Raw genomic sequence first — 20,749 nt, 5'->3', positions numbered from 1 at the left:
TTTTGTGTGTTTTTTATGCTTTTTTATGTGAGAAATTTCGAATCAACATTGTAAAGGATAAATAAATATAAGATAAATATAAAAGGTTTGTAGTTCGTTGCCGTATGCTATGAGCTCTTTCGTTTGATTGGTTGCACAATGTCTTCATATTACCAAGTTATATAAAAAGTTCTTTAGTTCATTGTTTCACTGGTTTACAGCACCTTAGTTATCGATCAGACGGATCAGATCAGGTACCAAAATATTACAGTCCTAACCTTCAATACCGGTCCTGAATCTGGTCCATTGATCCTGGAACTGATCACATACCCATATCAGTCCTGAAAATTATACCGAACCTAATCTCATAACTTGCGCTCATCTCGATTCTGGAACGAATTCTGAACCTGAAGCTTCCAGGTCTAAAAGCTGAGCTCATCCACGTCTTGAAACATCTTGAACCCATACCGATCTTGAAACTGTCCCAGAACCTGAAACATCTTAAACCCATACAGAACTCGATATTGACCTATATCCTATCGCCAGGGACAGATCCGGTCCTGGAGCTGAAACTGAAACGGGAACCCATACCAGTCCCGAAAATTATTCTGTTTCCATACCGATTCTAGGAACTGATCCTTATTTCAATTCTGGAACTAATTCTAGGCGCCAAACTGTTCTTGATACTGATGCCAAGCATATGCCGGTCCAGGAACTGGCATTGAACCCATTCATGGAACTGATCCCAAACGCATAACAGTCTTAGAACTGATACTGAACTTAGTCTACATGAAGATCTGTATCGGATCTGTATCATTCAAGGAACAAATCGCGTTTCTTTCCCGTATCAGGAACCCATACATCACCTATTACTAAGCAGCAACTGACTCCGCTACTGATGAACGAATCATTTTCAAAGCAGCAGTGCTTTGGTGTATAACAGCATATAAATATACACACTTAGAGACAAGACATTTCTCATTTTTACATTATTGATTGTATTAAACTAACTCGCATGTAAATCTAAAACTGACTCTGAGCTTCGCTGCTTGCATTTTCAAAACATTCTTCACTCTTCCAACTGAATCGTGTGGGCTTACCGACCCAAATGCCAAACTCAACTGTTGTGCATCGACAAAATTCAAAAGCTACAGCACATCACTCCACCGTCCCACCCAGCTAGCACAAATCCCCATTAGCACGTTGGCGGTAACTAACGCTGACCCGGACCGGACCAGCAGTTTTCACCAGCTAAGCCGATAAGGAGGTCGTAATTTAACAAATGTAGCTGCTGCATACTAATAACGACAAACGACGAGTAATGCCCGTGTTTTTGGTAGGGGTACACGCCCTGGTACGAAAATGTTCAGCGCCTTCCGTGTTCAGCGTTTCAGCGCGTTTGCTACCGGCGTACAAGTAGTGCTCTGTTCTACCATGTGGGTATGTTATTGCCTGTTGCAAACGATAAAACATCCCACCGCATGGAGAGAGGCCCAACGGGAGATGCAAACGGTGGTGTACTAGAAGATTTGGTACGGTACCGAGGGTATGTCTACCGGACCGCAAACCGAACCTGGCTAGTTTCCGAATTGAATTACGCAGCTACATTGGGTTTTTGGACGGTGATTGTTTGCCCGAGCGCTGCCGACCCAGTGCTGCCGGTGTGCTGCTCTGCTTGCCCGGCGAACAAAGAAGCCACAACGCCACCTACCCACACCCACACTCGTCTGGCGGACCGAACCGAACCGACTGAAGGACAAGCTGTACTGGGCTGGTGTTATTTAAATATGTGCACACGGGTATAACGTGCACGCTGCAATCTGACGGTAGTAGTGTGCCGTCCGTTAGCCCAAGCGCTTAGATTCATCCAATTTTGGGACGCCCTGCGAGTTGTCAAACTGATAGCTGACCAGTGTGTCGAGCCGAGCGAGTTCTTCGTCCGTACCAGCACAGTGACTGGTAAAAGTATTCAAACCCCACCGAGCCGGCACAATGTGTCCAAGGTTGTGTCTTGCCCATCGTTGCCACGAGAATAATCGCGTCCTGCAGCCGAGCGATAGAATTGCACCCTCTGTCTCTGTCTCTGGTGCAATGCTATCAAAAGGATTAGGTCGTCCCGGGAGAGATCTTGCCACATTGCCCAGCCAGAGAACCAAGAAAATGGACACAAGGCTTGGGATAGAGATAGCTGGGGATCCTTTTGTCGTTGTGCTCCTTTTAATAGAAGCAAAGAACACTCTGACACCCATCTGCTCCCTTCAGCTCCAAATGGCAAATGTTTGTGAATAATTTCATCTCCATTTACAAGCGCACAGTACGGGTCATCCAGTACGGGGGAACCATTCAATGGTTGCGGTGAGACTGTGCACACCTATTTATTGCACGTCCAGCACGAGATAAAGGCGAGCCTTTTAGCTTTTCAAATATAATCTTGGGGATTTGCAACGGGGCGCACGCTGCCCAGTGTTTGGGCAAACAGATGCCAACGGTAGTTACACACCGAACACGATGGCTTTGTTGCAGCTACGGGATCTACCAACAATGATCACAACAACTCAAAAAGGATGGATGAAAACGATTGCTGTAATTTTAAATCAACAATGCATCACATTCATTATGCAAAGGGCACAACACGCGCGTCAACAACAACGCACAACTGTTGGAAGATAACATTATCGTAACTTTCCACTCCAGCACTCCCCCACTCCCATTAATCCTGTCGAATGTCCGCACTTCTTCACAGTCAACAGGCGATGCCAATTTATATTATAATTTCAACCGAAAGCATAAACATTATTGCGCTGATTTCAATCACGAACAGCGGAACGAGAAACCCGGCAAAAACGTCAAAAAGTCGAGATGCACTGCAACACTTGGAATTGAACAAATTGAAAGCAGGCAGTCAGTTCCAAACCCCTTTTTGTGTGTGTTTGTACGCCACTTTTGAGCGAGGAAAAACATCCCAGTCTGATGTCGGTAATAAATGATTGCTGCAGCTGGCCACACTGGCCGCATTTTCATTTATCAACGATAATAAATGAATGCAGACGGTTTGCTTATCAAACACACACACGCACTCCCCTGTGCCATTTTTGAGAGTGCTGCGAAGTGTTGCGAATGAATAATTTTTGGTCGTTTTGTTTTGGTTTTTGTGGAAAACTCATGCTCAACTCAAGTGGTCGGAAATTCATTGGCCAGAAAGCAATGACAAGCACACACTCTTTGATCGACGTCAAGCGGTGGTGGCGCAACATCAAACAGAACTCATTTGTGTTAGCTTAACGCTTCAGCAATAACCCAAGTTCGTGCCGTACCTGTTTCAACCCCGCAAGAAACAGCCAAGCATGTAATGCTCTTCAAAATGGGAGTTTGTTTTTTTAAACTTTGACCTACACACTACACACAAACAAACAATAAACCCGCCCGCGAGGAATAAAGCGACAGCTCTACACCTGCCAAACGATGTACCATTTCGTCTTGTGCCGTGTACCGACCACACTTTCCCATTTTCCGCGACCACTTACCACAGAGTTGGCACCGAGCAGCGCCACTAGGCTACCTACGCCACCGCTTCAACTGTCGCATAGAGTGGCACAGTGGCCCTTTCATCATTAAGAAGTCGTCCGGAAACCCCCCTCCCCCCCCCCCCTCGCAAGAAAGCAAATGATATACAGGAAAATCCACTCTTCCCTGGAGAAAACAGCCTGTGTGGAGTGTGCTATCCGTCGAAAGAAAACCACAACGTGCAAGGAAAGATCTCGCCGAGTAGAAGTGTGTTGCAGGGATGTTGTTTTAAAACAGAACAAACTTTGTCATCACACATTTGCGCCGTGGTCAGGGGGTCGGGGGTCGGGAGTCGGGGATCAGGGTTTCTGCAGAGGGCATCAAATTGTTTGCTTACGGAAGACGAGTGGTTGAGCCTTTCTCGCAGAAAACGGTACCACGGTTTGACAGCCACTCATGGCTCAAGATGGAAGAGGGCCAAGAGTTGAAAGGTCACTCCCAGTTACATCGGCCTTTGCTTGCCCCAACACAACCGACCGAACTGAAGCGTGTGCACCATTTCCTCTAGCGGAGCTAATCTTTTTGCCGGCCAACCCCGGTGGAGCGGCACGGAAGCACGAGAAGCAGACAGGGCAACACGTATGCATCAAGTAAACCAACATAAACAGTCTCCCATGGTTGGCATTAACGACAGTGCACCCGTTCTCCTTTAAGAGGGGGAAACTCCTGGCAAAGACCCCGACAAACACCCAGTGTTGGGTGTTGCGTGTTGCTGGAGATTGGATTTCAATTTTCACCACAACGGCAACTTTACCATGATTCGGAAGCGAACGGTGCCCGCTGCGTCCTGTTGCAAGTTTTCGCCTTTCACAACAACCGAGAAAAGTTCTCGGTCTCGGTCGCATTTACCGGATGGTTGAGCGTTATAGGTTTTCTTGGACGAGTTTGCGAGGCAAATAAATTTCCCTCATTTCGCCTTTGTACCGTACGACCCGCTGAAGTAATAGACTTCTGGAAGATGACGAGAAACATTACAATTCCCCTACCCAAGGCACACAGTTTGAAGGCTTCACGACGTCATGGCAGCTGAAGCTGTGTATTTATTCACTCGGAACGCCACCAATGACCGGACTCTGTAACTGATGCCCACAAAATGGTCAACAAATCAATCTGCGTGTTCCCAGTCCCAACCCCCGTCCGTCCCCTTCGCTACATAATACACAAACAATTGAAACCCACCAGTAGTGGTAGTAGAAGTCCCACGATACATCATTGGCAGCAGGAGAGCACGTGACTGTTGACATAACCACGTTTTGCTTACATTCCGCAACCCAGCCAGAGTTGTATGTATGGCTGCCTTGCGTTAAAGTATGTTTTGCTGTTTTGAGTAAAATCATAACAAAAGCTCGCGCGAGTAAAGCCCACACCCTCTCTCGTGCGGAGAACCGGCAGCATTTTGGCATGTCTGTGTGTGAGTGTATGCGTAGTAGTAAATTTCATGTGATCAAGTTTTTGGCTGTGTTGTTGTTACATCGCGTTGTGTTTATACGCCGCAAATGAAGCTATCAGTGCTGAAGAAATGCCGACACGCTGCTAAACCGTTACGCTACCAACAGGGCAGCCCTGTTTAGTCTTCCGCCGAGGAACGACAAAAACAACAACAACACCTATTGCTTATGGCTCCCTCTGCCCACCATAAACAATTAAACAAACACCCAAGCTAAGCTACAGTGTGTGACGAAAATGTCTCCAACTGCGCGTTGTTTATTGCCATACCCATTTGCTGCTAAAAGGGAAATAATTCCCCCTGCAGCGCCATCTCGCGTGAATCCATTAGCCCCGGTAGTGGTATGTGTGCAAACACTGCAAACCACCATTCACTACTAATCTTCAGGGTTGAAGCAAACAAAAAAACGACCAATTCGGGAAAACGTACTGACCACGGATTTTGTTACACCTTGCGTGGTTGACAGGAGTTCCGAATTCGCTGGTTGCGCTGTGGTTAAAAATGAGAACCACCAATCTTCACCATCGTGCGAACGTTTCTGAATCACGACAAGGGCGCCACTTCGCTACGATTTCAATCTCACACCGCACACCGGTCACGCAGCACCAACCTTCAGGCCATCGTCGGTCATATACACAGCGATCACTGCCGATAGATTGCAGCCAACTAGGATGACCATCAGCGGCGACCACGACCGCCACCGTTCGAGTGGGCAAACCTTTGGGTCAAGCTTCCAGGCAGGCAGGGGGCTCGTGGCGGGTCGCGTTTTATCCACCAGGTAGCACAGCTCCAGCACAAACGTGCCCAGCCGAAGGCAGATGTAGGGCAGTAGCAGGTACGGCTGATGCTTTTGGGTACGGGAATTGGAGGAAGAAATGTCGGTCACACGGGGCAGAGTATGCACTTAAATAGGTCGTCGAGTCAGCAGCATCCGTTAGCGTTAGCTAAGCATACACCTACCGGAACTCCATTTGTTCATCAAGAGAGACACATACAGCCACACACACACACGCAGAGCCACACTCACCTTTAGCAAACCGACGATGGCGGCCAGATTCGAGTAGACGGTCAGCAGCGACACGACCAGCGCGATATTGATGCGCAAATACTTCGGAATGTAGCAGAGCGGGCGCCACTGGAGCCGATGGTACCAGCCGGCTTGCGTCAGCAGTGCATACATTGACAGCACCTGCAACCAAACCAAAACCATGGGGAGAAGGAGATCAGAAAAAAACCAACATGGCAGCGTAGCAAAACGTGAATGATATTACAAACATCGCCGGTTGTTGAGGTTAAGGGGTTTGCTTTTTCTTCTTCTATTCGTTGCCCCCAATGGCTTTAACCACAACCCATGTCCCCATGTCACACGTTGTCATCAATAACAGTGGAAACGTACCGTTTCGATGGCGTTGATGAGGAGAGCGTACCGGGCCAGGTACGGTACGTACCCCCGGACGCCCCCCCGCACACCGCCGACCAGCTGGTGCACTAGTTCGGCCGCAAACTCGGTCGCCACCACCGACGGCCGCTGGTGGTGATTGGGAAAAGTTTCAAATGGCACGTTCGGCTCGCCGGTATCGCCCGCTACCGGTGGCTGTGAGCAAAAACAGTCAAACATTGTTAAACCTGCCACCGGTCGTTTTTGCCAAGCACACAGACACACGCGCGAACGACAACTTTATGGTGCGACCGATATGGTGCTGCCGACCGCCCGGGTACGATGAGCGCTTTCCGAAACCGTTTTTGGACACTAACAGCAGGCAGATAATGATGGTTGTTACTACCGAGCACAACCACACGCTCAATGGTTGCTGAGGATACGACCTGAGTCATCGAGAAATTCGCCATTTCTCTTGTTTTTGTTTGCTTTCCGCCGTGTACTTAAAACAAGTGGACCGCGGTTTTGTTCGTTCAACTCGATACACGTGGTACACGTGGTGGTTGTGGTACAGTTTTATTGTTTATCACCGAAAGTATGGCAAACCGGCTGGAATGAGCAAACCCTCGAGTAGTGTACTACTTTCGGCAGCAGCAGTTGTTGTCACTGTTTCCTCCACCAAGCTGCTCCCCTCGGCCGCGTAGTGGTCCTGTTCGGCTACCGATGCCACTGTCGATGGAATTACATAGTCCGCCTTCGTCTGTGTCCGTTCCTGGTGCGATTGTTCCAAATTCTCTAACCGTTCCACCATGCCCAACGCGCGGTAAATGATGCCATCCAGGTACGTCAGGGCACTTTCGAGGCTTTGCATTACCGAACGGGTTGGCGTTGAGGTGTTTGGTGCAATCGTTTCCTTCACTACAGCACTCAACGTCGTCGTCGTTGTCGTCGTCGAGGAATCGGTGCTGGGAGGATAAACTGGTGTCGATGAATATTCGCTCAGTGGTGCTGCGTCACATTCCGTATCTTTCGGCTCGGTACGAGCTACCTCTCGAGTGCTTACGCAAGCTTGTAGCTGCTCATTAAAATGAGTTCCTGCCGCGCAACGATGCTGCTGAAACCTGACACGATAAACGTTAATTACTTCCATCTTTCTGTTCGACCAATCCTTCGCCTTTACCTTCCATTGTAGAATGTGTAGTATACGAGTCGATCGGCAGCATCCCCGTACCGTTGCTTTCCATCACAAACAAGCACACTGCTCTCCGATGCTGTCCATTCCTTCACACCCTCCATTAAGCTCCGAAACAGTGGAAACGGACCCGCTCCGCACCTGTTGTCCGTGTCGTCATAGTTCGGCAGTATCAGCACGCCCCGTGCAGCGAGTCTGTGGGCCTGCTCCGTACGCAATCGAACGGTCGTCTCACTGTCGTACACGACGGCCGCTCTGCCAGCGAACAGTGAGCACGTGGGACGCTTGCTGCCATCGCCACACTTTGCCTGCCTTTCGCGCAATAGCTCACACACCTGCCCATACGCTAGCACACCAACCTGTAGGCTGCGGTGTAGCGACCGCACCGCCCGATAGCTTCCCGGATTAAACACAACGCCCACGGTCAGCACGCTGAGTACAATCTTTTCCGGCCGCAGCCCACCGCTGACAAGCCGCTCGATGTACTCGGCTTCGTACTCGCGCACCAGCAACTCTTCGGCGCTACGGTTTAGCAGCTCGTCTTCCAGCATGTTCACGCCGACCACGCTCACCAGATCGAGCTGGTCGTTGAACGCGGTTAGTAGCGCTTTCGAGCTGCCCAGCGTATGGCACCCGATCGTGGTGCTGATGCGATACTTGTCGCTCAGTGCCGTGCGCAGCTGGCGCAGAAACTGTCCGTACCGATGCTGCTCGTAGTGGTCGAGCAGTGCAATGTCGTAGTCTAGGTCCACGCCGTCCAGCACGTTATCGCGCAGCACTATGCCGATGCGTTCGCTGAGCTGCCGGTGCACCGACTGGACGGTAACGTTGAAGGGCAGCACTATCGTTAGTAGCACATCTGCCGAAGCGTTACTTCGCTTGATGGTGTCGATACGGGCGAGTTCTGGTGGGTAGATAATGTACTGTCTTAAGCAATAGCTTCCAGTTTACGCTATTCCACTTTGCTTACCTTCTTGGGACAAAATGGTTGATTGATCGATATCGAATGATACACTGTTTACTATGAACACACTACACGAACGCAGCTCCTTTGCCAGCGCACTCTCGATAGGGAGTTGCAGCTGAATCTGACAGATCACATCCAAACATTCTACCGCTCCGTAAGTAACGAGCATCAGCATCACCAAGTGTTCCGCTTGTAGCCGCATCGTCCCCAACAAGCTTGTACATCTGGTCACATTCGAGTAAGAATCCCATCAGCATTCTCCTTTTTATATGCACTACAAAGTCTGCCCACTATCGCACTCAATGATCCTAAACACGTTTCAGTTGAGGCTCATACGTCGGTGATTGTGAATACATCGATACCATCCTCATATCACTCCCGAACGGCATGGCGGTTCACTGTCCGGTACACAGTACCATTGACTTACCATCTATCATTCGTAGCTGTGTAGCTTTTTTATTTGTACTCAACGACCACGTGCTAGTAGCAAAAAATCAACCTCTTATCAAAGGGAAAAGCGCAATCTCGCAACCCAAGAGACTGAAGACATATTGGACTAACCCCAACCCACAGTCTCAGAGAAAGAGAGACAGAGAGCTGTGATTGAGATTGTCAGACAGTTGTGATGTGATTTAGCAATCTAATAAACATTCGTATCGTGTTATTCTTCCACCCAGCCGGCGGCCAAGGACCGTAGCGCTTCTTGTAGCCGCACCAGAACGGCTCCACATCGAGTGTCAAGTGTCAATTCACAAACTCTCCAATGCTCCAATGCAAACGGTTAGTTGGGAACAAAGTCTCATAAATCTTTCCACTCTTACCAACCGGGAGCAATGTTACTCTTTCTGCACATTCTTTCGCGCTTCTTTTCTCTATCGCGCTTGGTCTTCCATCCCGTTGGGCTCGGTTCGGATCTTTTACACTGCTTCTGCACCGTCTTTGTCGTTCAACCGCTCCATAATCAATGCATTTATCCTGGTTTTGCTGTTTGTTTCCATGTGCTGCTTAATGAAATGAAAGCGTCTCATGAATATTTAAGCAAACGTTCTTATCCCGGGATTCGTTATTAAAGCACATGCCATCCATTACGAAACGCTGGACAACGCCATCCCATCGGAAGACTCATGCGGAGCCAGCGGCCTATTCACCATTCGTTGGCCTGGAAATGTGGCTTACAACCAATTAAAGCAATTAATTATGCGTGCATGTGCGTACGTGTTTGCTGTGTCATTAAAAGTAAAATCACGATCGGAAAGCAATTCATTTCGCTGCTTCAGGAATACGGCATTATGTGCTGGTTGTTGCAGCAAAAGCACCCGGACCGAAAACAAGATTTTTGACATATTTTTTTCAAGTTTACTTGACAGATTCGTTGATACGACTGATCGATTCATAAGTTAATGTTTTATTTGAAAATAAAAATACATCTCTTATAATTACAAAGCCAACGGTATTAGAGTCACCGGTGGAAGCGTTACCGGTGGAAGTGTTACCGGTGGTAGCGTCACAGTTGGCACCGTGATAGGTGGTAGCGTCACAGTTGGCACCGTGATAGGTGGTAGCGTAATAGTTGGCACTGTGATAGGTGGTAGCGTAACGGGGAGTGTGGGAATCGTTATTGGTGGTAGCGTCACCGGAACGCCTGGAAGTGATCCTACAAGAGAAAAGAAGAAGAAGAAAAAATAGCAGTCTTGTAAAAACTAATAAATAGTGATAGAAATACGATAGTGTAGAGCAGAGAATGGCTTTAAGAAGGATTGTGAAGATGATATGTGAGGTGACATAAAAACAAAGCGACCGAAACAACCTACCGAGCAACGCTTGAACCAACCCTAGCACCGTCTGTAACACACTGTCCAGACCGCCCAAGCTTGCCTGAAGATCAACCATAACGTTAGCCACCTGGGGCAAAAGGGAGGGAAGCGTTACGGGAAGCGACGGAAGCCCTGCCGGCAGTGCACCGAGCACCGGTAGCAACGTTTGTACAAGGCTCAGTACCGTCGGCAGCACACCGCCAAGAACGCCCAGATTGGCCTGCAGGTCGCCCACAATGTTTACCAGATTGGCGGGCAAGCCGAGCAATGGCAGTGCCCCGAGGAGAGCCGGAAGCAATGCTAGATTGATCCGAGATTGCAAAAAAGAGAGATATAGAGAGAGAAAAAAGATCAACATATTAGTATCGTTGGTCACGCTAGCGGTTTCCGGGCAAAAACACCTACGTAGCAACAGTGGTAGCAGTGTAAGCAGTGCGGGCAGTAGCCCGTTCAGCAGCTCCAGATTTGCTTGAAGCGAGACGGAGACCAACGAACCGCCCAGTCCCGGAAGCGTCACACCGGGCAGGGTTACTGCTGGCAGTGTGGGCACTGTTACCGGGGGCAATGTGATTGGCGGTAGTGTCACAGGTGGTAATGTTACAGGTGGCAAGGTAACTGGTAGCGTAACTGATGGTACAGTAACGACGGGGATAACGCAGGACGGTAGTACTCCTTTGGTGGCACGTTTGGGGAAACAAATTTACAACATTAACTTTCAACTTTACCCTCAACAGAAGTGTTTGTCGGGATTTGACACCTACCAAGCAAATTCTGCAGCACATTTCCAACGGACAAGAGGAGCTGATTGACCAGGCCCAAGTTGGTTTGAAGCGACAGGCAGATTTGATTCACTGCGGTCGGGCAACTCGTGGGTAGGATTGTGGGGATGGTAGGAAGTGTTATGATCGGTGGAAGTGTTATGGGGGGCAAAGTCAGTATCGGTGGAAGCGTTATGGGAGGTAAGGTTAGTATAGGTGGAAGTGTTACCGGCGGTAGTGTTACCGGTGGTAGTGTTACCGGTGGTACCGTTACCGGACATACTACACCTAGTGAGCCTTTGGGATGTTGGCATGAGATAAAGAATGATCGATTAGGATGATGTTTTTGGTGTTGATTTTTCTGATCCTATTGCGCATCAACATACCAAACACGGTTTGTAGTATATAAACTACCAAAACCAGCAACTGCTGCATCGCACCGGTATTTGGCTGAACTCCACATATTTGGCTTGTCCCTATGCCTAGCGCTGAGTTGGATCCTCCTTTTCGTGAGAGTGTAACAAGTATACCGATTCGTTAATAATTATTTCACAAATGCTGTGCTTCGTCAAGTTTACCTAACAAACCCTGGACGGCTTGACTGACAACCTGCAGCAGATCAGGCACAACACCCGTTACACTGCCCGCTAGATTCCCGAGTGGAAGCGGCAATCCACCTGAACTCACTGTTCCTCCTCCTTGAAGACAATGTCGAATGTCGACACAAAATTCGATTAATATTATGGTTTCTTCAGTTCAGATTCTCAACGCGAGAACCTACCCAACAAGCCTTGTGCCGCTTGGCTAACAACTTGCAGCAGTCCAGGCAGCACGCCACCATTCGTTTGTCCTAGCAGTGTGCTAATCCCCGGCAGTCCTTGTAGCAGTGTGGTGCCTCCTCCACCTCCTGCAAGATACGCGAAGTCAGTTTCAACCCGTACGCTTCCACCGCCACGCGCATACAACTTACCAAGAAGGCTCTGAACCGCTTGGCTCACTACCTCCAGCAGCTGTGGTACAACGCCCGTGTTTTGCTGCAGCTGCCCTAACAAAGTGCCCGTTAGAGGCGGTAGCGTTACACCGATAGGTGATGTTTGGCCACCTTTAAGGGCAGAGAAAGAGACAGAGAAAGAGAGAGCGAACGAAAGAAATGAAGATAAACCCCTATCCACGCGACAAACATAGTGGTTCGCACGTACCTAGCAGCCCTACCAACGCTTGGCTGATAACGCTTAGCAGCTCCGGCACTACGCCTGCATTTCTTAACTGTCCCAATAACACTTGGATGTTGGTGGATGTCAGCGGGTTTGTTAGTGTGCACAATGGCGATACAGTGGTTGCAGGTGTAGTGTTGCTACCTTCACCCGTGCACGCGCGCGCATATGACATTAAAACACGTAATGAGAAGATGACGATCGTAGCAGGGGGAAGGAATCGTTTCAAACCTACCGATATTCTGCAGCAATATTTGACTGATCAGTTGCAGCAGCAGAGTCGTCGTACCGTCACTCTGTTGCGATTGGCAGTTACACGGACAGCAAGCGGTCGGCAGTGGTGCTCCCGTTACGGGCGGTACCGTGATGGGAATGATCGGCGGTGTTACGACGCTCGGTACCGTGCATACTACTGGACAGGTTGCTCGATCGACCAGCAGCCCTTGTTTGATTTTGGAAGCAAAAATAAAGCGTTACTAACTACAGTAAATACTTACAACTTTGTCGATCGAATAGAAAGGGAAGCATTAGCGAAGAGAGAGTGGTAGAAAATAGCAAAACAGAAGAAGAACGAAACGAAAGGATAGTTTAAGTAAGAGCTTTATTTAGCAGCTACGGAATAGAGTAGAGAATTAACAGGTATGATGAAGTTGTACAGGTTGAAAAAGAGGTAACAAGCGCCAACGGCCCCGCTCCGAATTATCTCCATCATACTCCTAGAGCGCCACCTAGCAGCCCACCACCACCACCACCGACACCACCAAGCAGCCCACTCAACAGACCGGTACCACCGGTACCCAAAAGGTCTACGCCCAAAAGCTTCAAAAGATTTTGCACTATTTCCAAAATCTTTTCCAACAAACCCTGAATGATACCGGCTTGAACGCCTGCACCGTTCATGTCGGTCATCGTGCCGTTCATCGCTTGCTGACCGTTCAGCAATGCACCGAGCAGAAGGTTCAGCTGGTCAACGATATTCTTCACCAAGGGCGTAATGTTCTTCAGTGCCTTGCGCAACTCGCCGAACGTATCGTCCAGCCCGAGGTCTATGAGTAGCTGCACCAGCTCCGAGAACTGATCCGTACCGGTTAAAATCATCGTGATGTTTTTCAGCACATCGCAGCAGCAGTCGGACGATTGGTTGTTGCTACCACCGTTGTTGTTGCCGCCGTTGTTGTTGCCACCCCCGTTGTCAAAGATCGAGCAGTTCAGGTTCGGGAACGGGAACGGAACCGGGTACGGTACGGGGAAGAATCCATTTGGTAGCCCTCCGTTCACCGAGCACGTTGTGCTGTTGCAGTCCACCTTCAGGAACGGTTCGCAGGTGCTCTTACACAGATCGAACGAATGGCCGACCGGGCAGTGGTGTGGCGTTGTACTGGAGAAGGCGTAATGAGACAACAAGCGAGATAATATGAATAACAAATACATACAATTATACCAGATTCACATACATTCCGTTGTCACACGAGTAGTACTGGCCACAGTTGCGCGTATCCCGCACGAATCCACTGAAGTTGCACTCAGCATTGGAGCAGAGCCGATCCAGCACCTTGCGGAACAGCGGGAAAGGACCTTCGCCGCATTGATTGTTCACGTCGTCCCGATCAAGCTCAACGACTGCTCCGAACAGATGATGCTGCTCGATCTGGCTTAGCACTTCGTTCAGCGAGTAGTCGCTGTTCAGCGGACAGCTGATCGAGGCTGGCGATGGTGTCGTCAGCAGCAGGCGATGTCTGGCCAAACCGTACATCAGCGCACTGGATAGCATCGAGGACTGCACAGAAAAAGAACACACAAACAAACACGAGATCTTCAACATCAAACCGCTTCCCACTCGATCGTGTTCGCCTTACCTGTCCGACATGGTTGATCGTTACAAAGTCCGCCACTCTGTTCAGCGTCTCCACCAGCTTCGGCTCCAGCTGGCAGCTGTTCATTGTCACCATCACCACGTATGTGTTGCCCAGGAAGCTGCGCAGCTGCTCCATAAACTCCGCATACGTCTGCTGGGTGACGCGAGCCTGCACCGGATCGCACTGCAGATCCAGCCCCTTGAAGCCACTCTTCTGCAGCTGCCGACGGATCGTCTCCACCAGCGTGTCGCGTCCCTTGGCCGTCTGAATCATCGTACCGAAGTACTCGCACGAGCTCGGACCACCGTACAGCGAGAACAGTCGATTGCGTCGATCATCGCTCGCGTACAGAGTTTTCCCACTGCCGTCCGTACTCTGTGTGCTCTCGACCGGGTATATCTCGTACAGACACTGCTTCAACATTTGACTATTGCCGATCTTCATAGGATCACGCACACGACACATGACACCACACTTTTTAGCCTCACATTGTGCCACTGCTATAATCACCACCGTCATCACCATCCAAGAGATGTGATTCCTAACAAAACACCCCACCATCTTTCCAGCTCTTAAATCGATAGTCCACAATCAATGGGATGTCCAAGCCAATGCCAGCCTATCCCGACGACACCGAGCGACCACTTGCTGCAGGTGCGTTTCGTTTATGCGCACCACCTCAACACTCAACACACACTGTACCCATGTCAAACTTACCGCAACCATCTTATATAACCCTCACCCCCCAAGGACTCACTGCCGCGATCACAACATCCGTGCCGCGATAAGCCGTATAAGCCGTAGTGTCTTGCGCTTATCGGTGACCATATAGCTGCACCGTACCGAAAAAGCTGCAAATTTTCACGCAACGCTTCCAACGCCGCTCGGCTACATACCTCAGATAAGACACCGCTACTGTGTTGTGTGCAGAGTGCTGCCACAGCCTTCGGTCTTCGGTTGAGGCATTTCCAGTAGCTGACGAGAACCATTGTGTACGGGTATAGTCTAAATGAAAAGGGGAAACCCTCTATATGTGAGTGCAAACCAGGGTCCAGCGTAGTGATTGGGGCGTTGTTTACGTTACGATCTGTACTTTAACCTCAGCCACAGCGTGGTCCAGACCGTTTCAGGTGCTCTTCGATCGTTCCTTTGTTCAACCGAGCAACATGAAGCAGGCACTAAACAATGGACAGAATAATTGTAAACAACACTGCGCAACTATGCGGAAACTCGTTTTTGTAGCGTACGTGGTGTATTAAGATGAGCGTTGTTGAAGACCAGCTCCATGACCTCTTGGGTAGAGCAAACCGGAACCAACACAGCCAGGTTAAGCTGATCGGTGTAGGGTAACAGTAGTGCTCTGGTCGAGCTCTGCATACTCTGCTCAGTCGACCTCCCCTAGCGCCATCCGTAAACAGCTATTCCAGCACGAAATGGCAGATCGCGCCAGCAAACACGTGGCTGTCAGTTGTTGTGTGCCCGCGTTTACTCGTATTCGGGGCAACCCGTTATCCATACACAAACAGTTGACTTTTTGCATGATCGTCTGCCTGCTGCTGGTTGCATAATCTATCAATATGAGGTAACGAAAAACAATATACTAACATCAAAATTAAATACGATTTAATGTAATATTTGTAATATACTCTCCCATCTGGACGAGTCTGATCTGGACCGATGTCAGGACTGATCGTCATAGTAACGAAGGATTAGTAAGATCATAATCAGCATTAGGTGCTCGGATGACCTAAACGTTTGATAATATACGGACGGCGACCCTTTGCAGCTGATATTTGGTTCATATCTCATGCACAAATCATCATTTTCCTAATCGATTGAATTATTGATCCGTACGAGAACAGGATTAAAGAACACAGCTTGTTGTAGCAATGTTACACTGCGGGTATACTCAATATGATGATTAAGTTTAAATCTACGATTCACTACTATATTAAGACTCTATACAAGTATGCTCACACGAGTGCCAAATCCTTTATGCTAGCAAAACATCAGAGCGGTAGCGTCTAAGTAAAGTTCTGTTTTTAAGATTTCTTCCATAAGGATCTCTTAACCGCTATGCCATTCGAAACTATTCTTGCCAACAAGCTAACAACTAATTATCTTGGACACAATTATGCTTTTTTTTATTGTTTACAATCTAGTCAAATTTCTCGTTTCTTTCAACTCCATTTGCCTCTCAGATGAAGATCGAAGCTTTTGCTTTACATTTCCCCATACATTCAAGAAATATTCGATATTTTTCATTAAATCATAAATTTCATAAGGCTACTTTTAGAACAATACATAAAAAAGTTAATGGTGATTGCCTGGCTCTCTGGCTACACGCGATCTCCAAACAGCCCAACAGAGCATTCTTCGTTTATTTTACAAAAAAATCAAGAAAATTATTATATCAAAGACTCATCAAGTTGCTACAAATGAATCTTAAGTAATATTCGATATAGCTGCAATCCGTATAATCAACAATTCGATGATTGGGTATACATTTTAATTGAAGTAAGAGCAGTTTACAGAATGCCAGACGATCAGAAAAGGCTTAGTAGCGAAGACCGTCGGCGGTTACCAAGTGAAATAAAAAGGTGAAGGCTGTGTGCAAGAAGACCAGTAAATCCTTCAACGTTGAGCGGACCAATCGCCCGCAGAGTGTCCCCGATAGGTCTGATGGCCCCAATTGTTATAAGTACAGTAGGTTCGCCACTCACCTGGGTGAGTTGATCGTATGTATACACGTATTCGTGTTGATATTTAGCGAGATTTTATTGAAATTCCTCTCAATTGTATTTAATAAGAGTAACTCAGCTAGTTTCTTTTTTTTTGTTCTTCTTTGATCGTTGATCGTCCTTCCGATCGTGCTGAGTGGCGTCTGAGTGGCTCGCTGAGTGATCAGTCAGTGAGAGCCGAACTATTAGTGTAGGTTGGCTCAACTGTCCCATTTCGCCCTAAAATTCATCCAATAACAAGAACTCAAAAACGTTATTTTGAACAATAAAATCAATTCATGAACAGGCCCAGTCAATCGCATGTATTTCCATAAAACTGTAAGAACACTAGCTACTAGCGATGACACGGTTTGAACTGAGCATATCAGTACTACGAGATGCTGAAGAGACAGTTATTTCTTGTAACATTTACCTCCGCTCGGCTCCGAAACATCGTCGTTGTACATTCTCCGTCCGTCCATCCCTATAGTGCATTGTCGTCATTCAAGGTCTTTTGCAAATGTTCAAAAGTTCACAAATGTCAAATGGTAGATTTTTAGAATATTAATTTATTTAACTATATATATTCAACACGCACTACAAACAATTTTATACCCTCGTGCAGGAACATCAATGCCCTGAGAGCTCCTTAGTGTAGTGTAGCTTACAGCAATCCTAAACTACCCGTCAGCATTGCTGTACCGTCTGCTGAAAGAAGGTTTGTAGGATCGCCACTAGCAACAGGCGCAACCGCACCAACGACTCCAGTTCCACCAGGTACAACACTACCAACGGCAGGTAGTCCACCAGTACCAGGCAAAACAGTACCAACGACAGGTAGTCCACTACCACTAGTTGGTGCTGCTCCGCCACCCCCACCACCACCACCACCACCTAACAAATTTTGGAGCAGTGTTTTCAACAGATTCAGTAACTGATCCAACAGACCGGTAGTAACGCCTATATTGTTCATGCCATTCATCGTGTTATTCAGTTGCTGCTGCCCATTCAGTAAACCTCCGAGGATGTTGTTCACCACCTGAACGATGTTGTTCAACCCAGGGGTGATGCTCGACAGCGCAGTACGAACTTGGCCCGCCGTATCATCCGCCCCGAGATCCTTCACAAACTGTATGAACTGCGAGAACTGGCCAGTGCCGTTGATGAATGACGTAAGATTGCGCAGCACATCGCAGCAGCAGTTGGACGTCTGGTTATTGCCTCCGCCGCCTCCGTTGTTACCGCCGCCTCCACCATTGTTACCACCGCCGCCTCCCATTGGGCAGTTGGCATTGGGGTTCGGGAACGGAATCGGGAACCGGATGGGCGTCAGACCATTGGGCAAGCTGCCAGTGACGACGCACGTTGTGCTGTTACAGTTTACCTGCAGGATTGGCTGGCAACTGCTTTGACATAGATCAAACGAATGGCCGACCGGGCAGTGATGGGTTTGCTTGCTAAACATCACAATTAGAGATTATAAAAAATAATGAGCATTCATCTTACAAATGGTAGAGAGATCAGGTAACCAACGGCGTACTTACTGTCCATTAACACACGAGTAGTATTGGCCACAGTTGCGCGTATCCCGCACAAATCCACTGAAGTTACACTCAGCATTGGAGCAGAGTCGATCCAGCACCTTGCGGAACAGCGGGAAAGGACCTTCGCCGCATTGATTGTTCACGTCGTCCCGATCAAGCTCAACGACTGCTCCGAACAGATGATGCTGCTCGATCTGGCTTAGAACTTCGTTCAGCGAGTAGTCGCTGTTCAGCGGACAGCTGATCGAGGCTGGCGATGGTGTCGTCAGCAGCAGGCGATGTCTAGCCAAACCGTACATCAGCGCACTGGATAGCATCGAGGACTGCAGAGGCCAAGAACACAAGAACACACGAGATCTTCAACATCAAACCGCTTCCCACTCGATCGTGTTCGCCTTACCTGTCCGACATGGTTGATCGTTACAAAGTCCGCCACTCGGTTCAGCGTCTCCACCAGCTTCGGCTCCAGCTGGCAGCTGTTCATCGTCACCATCACCACGTACGTGTTGCCCAGGAAGCTGCGCAGCTGCTCCATAAACTCCGCATACGTCTGCTGGGTGACGCGAGCCTGCACCGGATCGCACTGCAGATCCAGCCCCTTGAAGCCACTCTTCTGCAGCTGCCGACGGATCGTCTCCACCAACGTGTCGCGCCCCTTGGCCGTCTGAATCATCGTACCGAAGTACTCGCACGAGCTCGGACCACCGTACAGCGAGAACAGCCGATTGCGTCGATCATCGCTCGCGTACAGCATGTGTCCACTGGCGTCCGTGTTCTGTGTGCTCTCGACCGGGTATATCTCGTACAGGCACTCCTTCAACATATGGCTACTGCCGATCGTTAACGGATCACGCACACGACACATGACACCACACTTTTTGGCCTCACATTGTGCCACTACTGTTAGCGCCACCGTCACCACTGCCAGCCAGGAAATTTGTTTCCTAACTAAACACCGCACCATCTTTGACGTTGTTCACTCACACTAGATCACTAGTTCCGGGGATAAATCTGCAACCAAACGATCGAGCAACACGTAGGTCACCAGCGACAACTTGCTGCAGGTGCCTGGATCCTTCGTGCCTGAACACTCAACACGCACTGTATCCATGTCGTTCACACCGGTGCCATCTTATATAACCCTCGCACCAAGGACGCTATCCCGCGATCGACACATCCGTGCCGTGATAACACCTGGGCTCTGTCCAAGGGCACCAGCTCCATTACAAAGCTTCGCGTTCGCGTTATCAAAACTGGACAACAAAATGATACACCAGGGGTTTGCTGTACCGGTACAGCCTGGAGGTTCGCCACCGCAGGGCAGGCTGCAAAAAGCTGCAAATTTTCACGCATTTTGCGATCACTCACTCGTCGGGGGTACACTGCGAGATAAGCTGGACGCCCGACGGCTCGGAACGGAAACGTCATGACCTCTGGCTAGGTGTTGAAGCATTTCAGCTCCGTGCAACACGCTACGGGGTCGATAATGCGAACGTGACCTGGTGGAATGTTTTACGATGCTTGTCGTAGTCCTTTGTCCGAGGGGGTCAGGTCAAGCTAAACGACACCACCGAGGGTAAAAACATATCCGGCTACGTTTTACCCCATAACGATCATATGAGAAAGAGCTGCTGTTGCTGTTGAGCCTACCGTACCTTCTACGGAGTCATCCAGAGTCTCTCGAAAGTTCAATAAACGATGCTACAACATTTTACAGGTCCAACAGCTCCGGAACGCTACAACTACTTTAGGTGCAACTTTGCATCAGTGCGTGCCATGACGTTGCTTTACTGCTGATTGCGCAATAAGACGCCACACTGTGAGAGGGTAGTTGCGCAAGCACAAGCCACGTGCCACGCAGGGTGCTATATTGTTTACACGCTTGCGGAATGTCTCCGGAGCTGTGTTACAAGTAAACAGCAGAAAGTTGGTAAACCTTGAGAAGCTTTCCTTACATATCAGGCACTTCTAAAACGCTTCCAAACGCTTGGCCCACTGAACTGGCGTACCCAGAACGGTGGACGGTTCAGCGCAACGATCAAAGCAACGGCGTTCGCGCAATCAAGTCACCTTAGAGCCGCAGGACTTTGTACATCTTTTCGGATCGTTTGAACTATCTCAAGGCTCTGTGCTTGTGCTTGGTTGTCCGTTGTCATGTGACTGATATGACAATCCCACTAACGCTTCTGCGCACCTGTGCATCACCGGCAGGTTTCGACTCTAGGAACAAGACTTCGTACAATTTAGGCCCATTTAGTCAAGATCTAAGTTAATTCAAAAATACCTATTAGAAACGTTAAATGTTACTGGGAAACA

General features: G+C 48.8%; 4 protein-coding genes across 5 annotated transcripts; all 4 read right to left on the bottom strand.

The window, feature by feature from the left end:
* Positions 1-5,204: 5,204 nt before the first annotated feature.
* On the bottom strand, positions 5,205-6,790 carry LOC120901587. The gene is made up of 3 exons (XM_040309646.1): positions 6,387-6,790; positions 6,018-6,179; positions 5,205-5,837 (listed from the first exon to the last, which is right to left on the bottom strand). The coding sequence occupies exons 1-3, from the start codon at positions 6,606-6,608 to the stop codon at positions 5,586-5,588; spliced, it is 636 nt and encodes a 211-aa protein (XP_040165580.1). The 5' UTR covers positions 6,609-6,790; the 3' UTR covers positions 5,205-5,585.
* Positions 6,791-6,902: 112 nt separating this feature from the next.
* On the bottom strand, positions 6,903-8,750 carry LOC120902191. The gene is made up of 3 exons (XM_040310746.1): positions 8,531-8,750; positions 7,549-8,464; positions 6,903-7,489 (listed from the first exon to the last, which is right to left on the bottom strand). The coding sequence occupies exons 1-3, from the start codon at positions 8,727-8,729 to the stop codon at positions 6,955-6,957; spliced, it is 1,650 nt and encodes a 549-aa protein (XP_040166680.1). The 5' UTR covers positions 8,730-8,750; the 3' UTR covers positions 6,903-6,954.
* A 1,166-nt stretch (positions 8,751-9,916) lies between these two features.
* On the bottom strand, positions 9,917-12,781 carry LOC120904053 (uncharacterized PPE family protein PPE24-like). Its single transcript, XM_040313775.1, has 10 exons — positions 12,549-12,781; positions 12,299-12,457; positions 12,070-12,201; positions 11,881-12,006; positions 11,678-11,797; positions 11,486-11,602; positions 11,103-11,396; positions 10,747-11,013; positions 10,339-10,641; positions 9,917-10,181 (listed from the first exon to the last, which is right to left on the bottom strand). The coding sequence occupies exons 6-10, from the start codon at positions 11,532-11,534 to the stop codon at positions 9,964-9,966; spliced, it is 1,131 nt and encodes a 376-aa protein (XP_040169709.1). The 5' UTR covers positions 11,535-11,602; positions 11,678-11,797; positions 11,881-12,006; positions 12,070-12,201; positions 12,299-12,457; positions 12,549-12,781; the 3' UTR covers positions 9,917-9,963.
* Positions 12,782-12,895: 114 nt separating this feature from the next.
* On the bottom strand, positions 12,896-19,546 carry LOC120904052. Of its 2 annotated transcripts, XM_040313773.1 has the most exons (4): positions 19,136-19,546; positions 14,170-14,471; positions 13,768-14,090; positions 12,896-13,691 (listed from the first exon to the last, which is right to left on the bottom strand). In XM_040313773.1, the coding sequence occupies exons 1-4, from the start codon at positions 19,395-19,397 to the stop codon at positions 13,022-13,024; spliced, it is 1,557 nt and encodes a 518-aa protein (XP_040169707.1). In that variant the 5' UTR covers positions 19,398-19,546; the 3' UTR covers positions 12,896-13,021. The 2 variants fall into 2 exon arrangements, with proteins under 2 accessions (XP_040169707.1, XP_040169706.1); XM_040313772.1 differs by lacking the exons at positions 12,896-13,691; positions 13,768-14,090; positions 14,170-14,471 and adding exons at positions 17,434-18,346; positions 18,434-18,756 and having other exon boundaries at positions 18,834-19,546.
* Positions 19,547-20,749: the final 1,203 nt, after the last annotated feature.

Source organism: Anopheles arabiensis, chromosome 3 (genome assembly GCF_016920715.1).
Source record: "Anopheles arabiensis isolate DONGOLA chromosome 3, AaraD3, whole genome shotgun sequence".
Lineage (NCBI taxonomy): Eukaryota > Metazoa > Arthropoda > Insecta > Diptera > Culicidae > Anopheles > Anopheles arabiensis.
This window is presented reverse-complemented; position numbering and strand designations above follow the sequence as displayed.

Excerpts from the sequence above, each read along its gene's own strand:
- LOC120904052 (XM_040313772.1), bottom strand. The coding sequence starts at position 19,397 with ATGGTGCGGTGTTTAGTTAGGAAACAAATTTCCTGGCTGGCAGTGGTG. Across the intron at positions 18,757-18,833 it reads CGATCAACCATGTCGGACAG|TCCTCGATGCTATCCAGTGC; the intron begins GTAAGGCGAACA and ends TGGCCTCTGCAG. Across the intron at positions 18,347-18,433 it reads TACTCGTGTGTTAATGGACA|CAAGCAAACCCATCACTGCC; the intron begins GTAAGTACGCCG and ends TGTGATGTTTAG.
- LOC120902191 (XM_040310746.1), bottom strand. The coding sequence starts at position 8,729 with ATGCGGCTACAAGCGGAACACTTGGTGATGCTGATGCTCGTTACTTAC. Across the intron at positions 8,465-8,530 it reads AACCATTTTGTCCCAAGAAG|AACTCGCCCGTATCGACACC; the intron begins GTAAGCAAAGTG and ends TCTACCCACCAG. Across the intron at positions 7,490-7,548 it reads TACACATTCTACAATGGAAG|GTTTCAGCAGCATCGTTGCG; the intron begins GTAAAGGCGAAG and ends TTATCGTGTCAG.
- LOC120904053 (XM_040313775.1), bottom strand. The coding sequence starts at position 11,534 with ATGCAGCAGTTGCTGGTTTTGGTAGTTTATATACTACAAACCGTGTTT. Across the intron at positions 11,397-11,485 it reads TATACTACAAACCGTGTTTG|GCTCACTAGGTGTAGTATGT; the intron begins GTATGTTGATGC and ends AACATCCCAAAG. Across the intron at positions 10,182-10,338 it reads GTTGGTTCAAGCGTTGCTCG|GATCACTTCCAGGCGTTCCG; the intron begins GTAGGTTGTTTC and ends TTTCTCTTGTAG.
- LOC120901587 (XM_040309646.1), bottom strand. The coding sequence starts at position 6,608 with ATGTTTGACTGTTTTTGCTCACAGCCACCGGTAGCGGGCGATACCGGC. Across the intron at positions 6,180-6,386 it reads TCATCAACGCCATCGAAACG|GTGCTGTCAATGTATGCACT; the intron begins GTACGTTTCCAC and ends GTTTGGTTGCAG. Across the intron at positions 5,838-6,017 it reads CCATCGTCGGTTTGCTAAAG|CATCAGCCGTACCTGCTACT; the intron begins GTGAGTGTGGCT and ends CGTACCCAAAAG.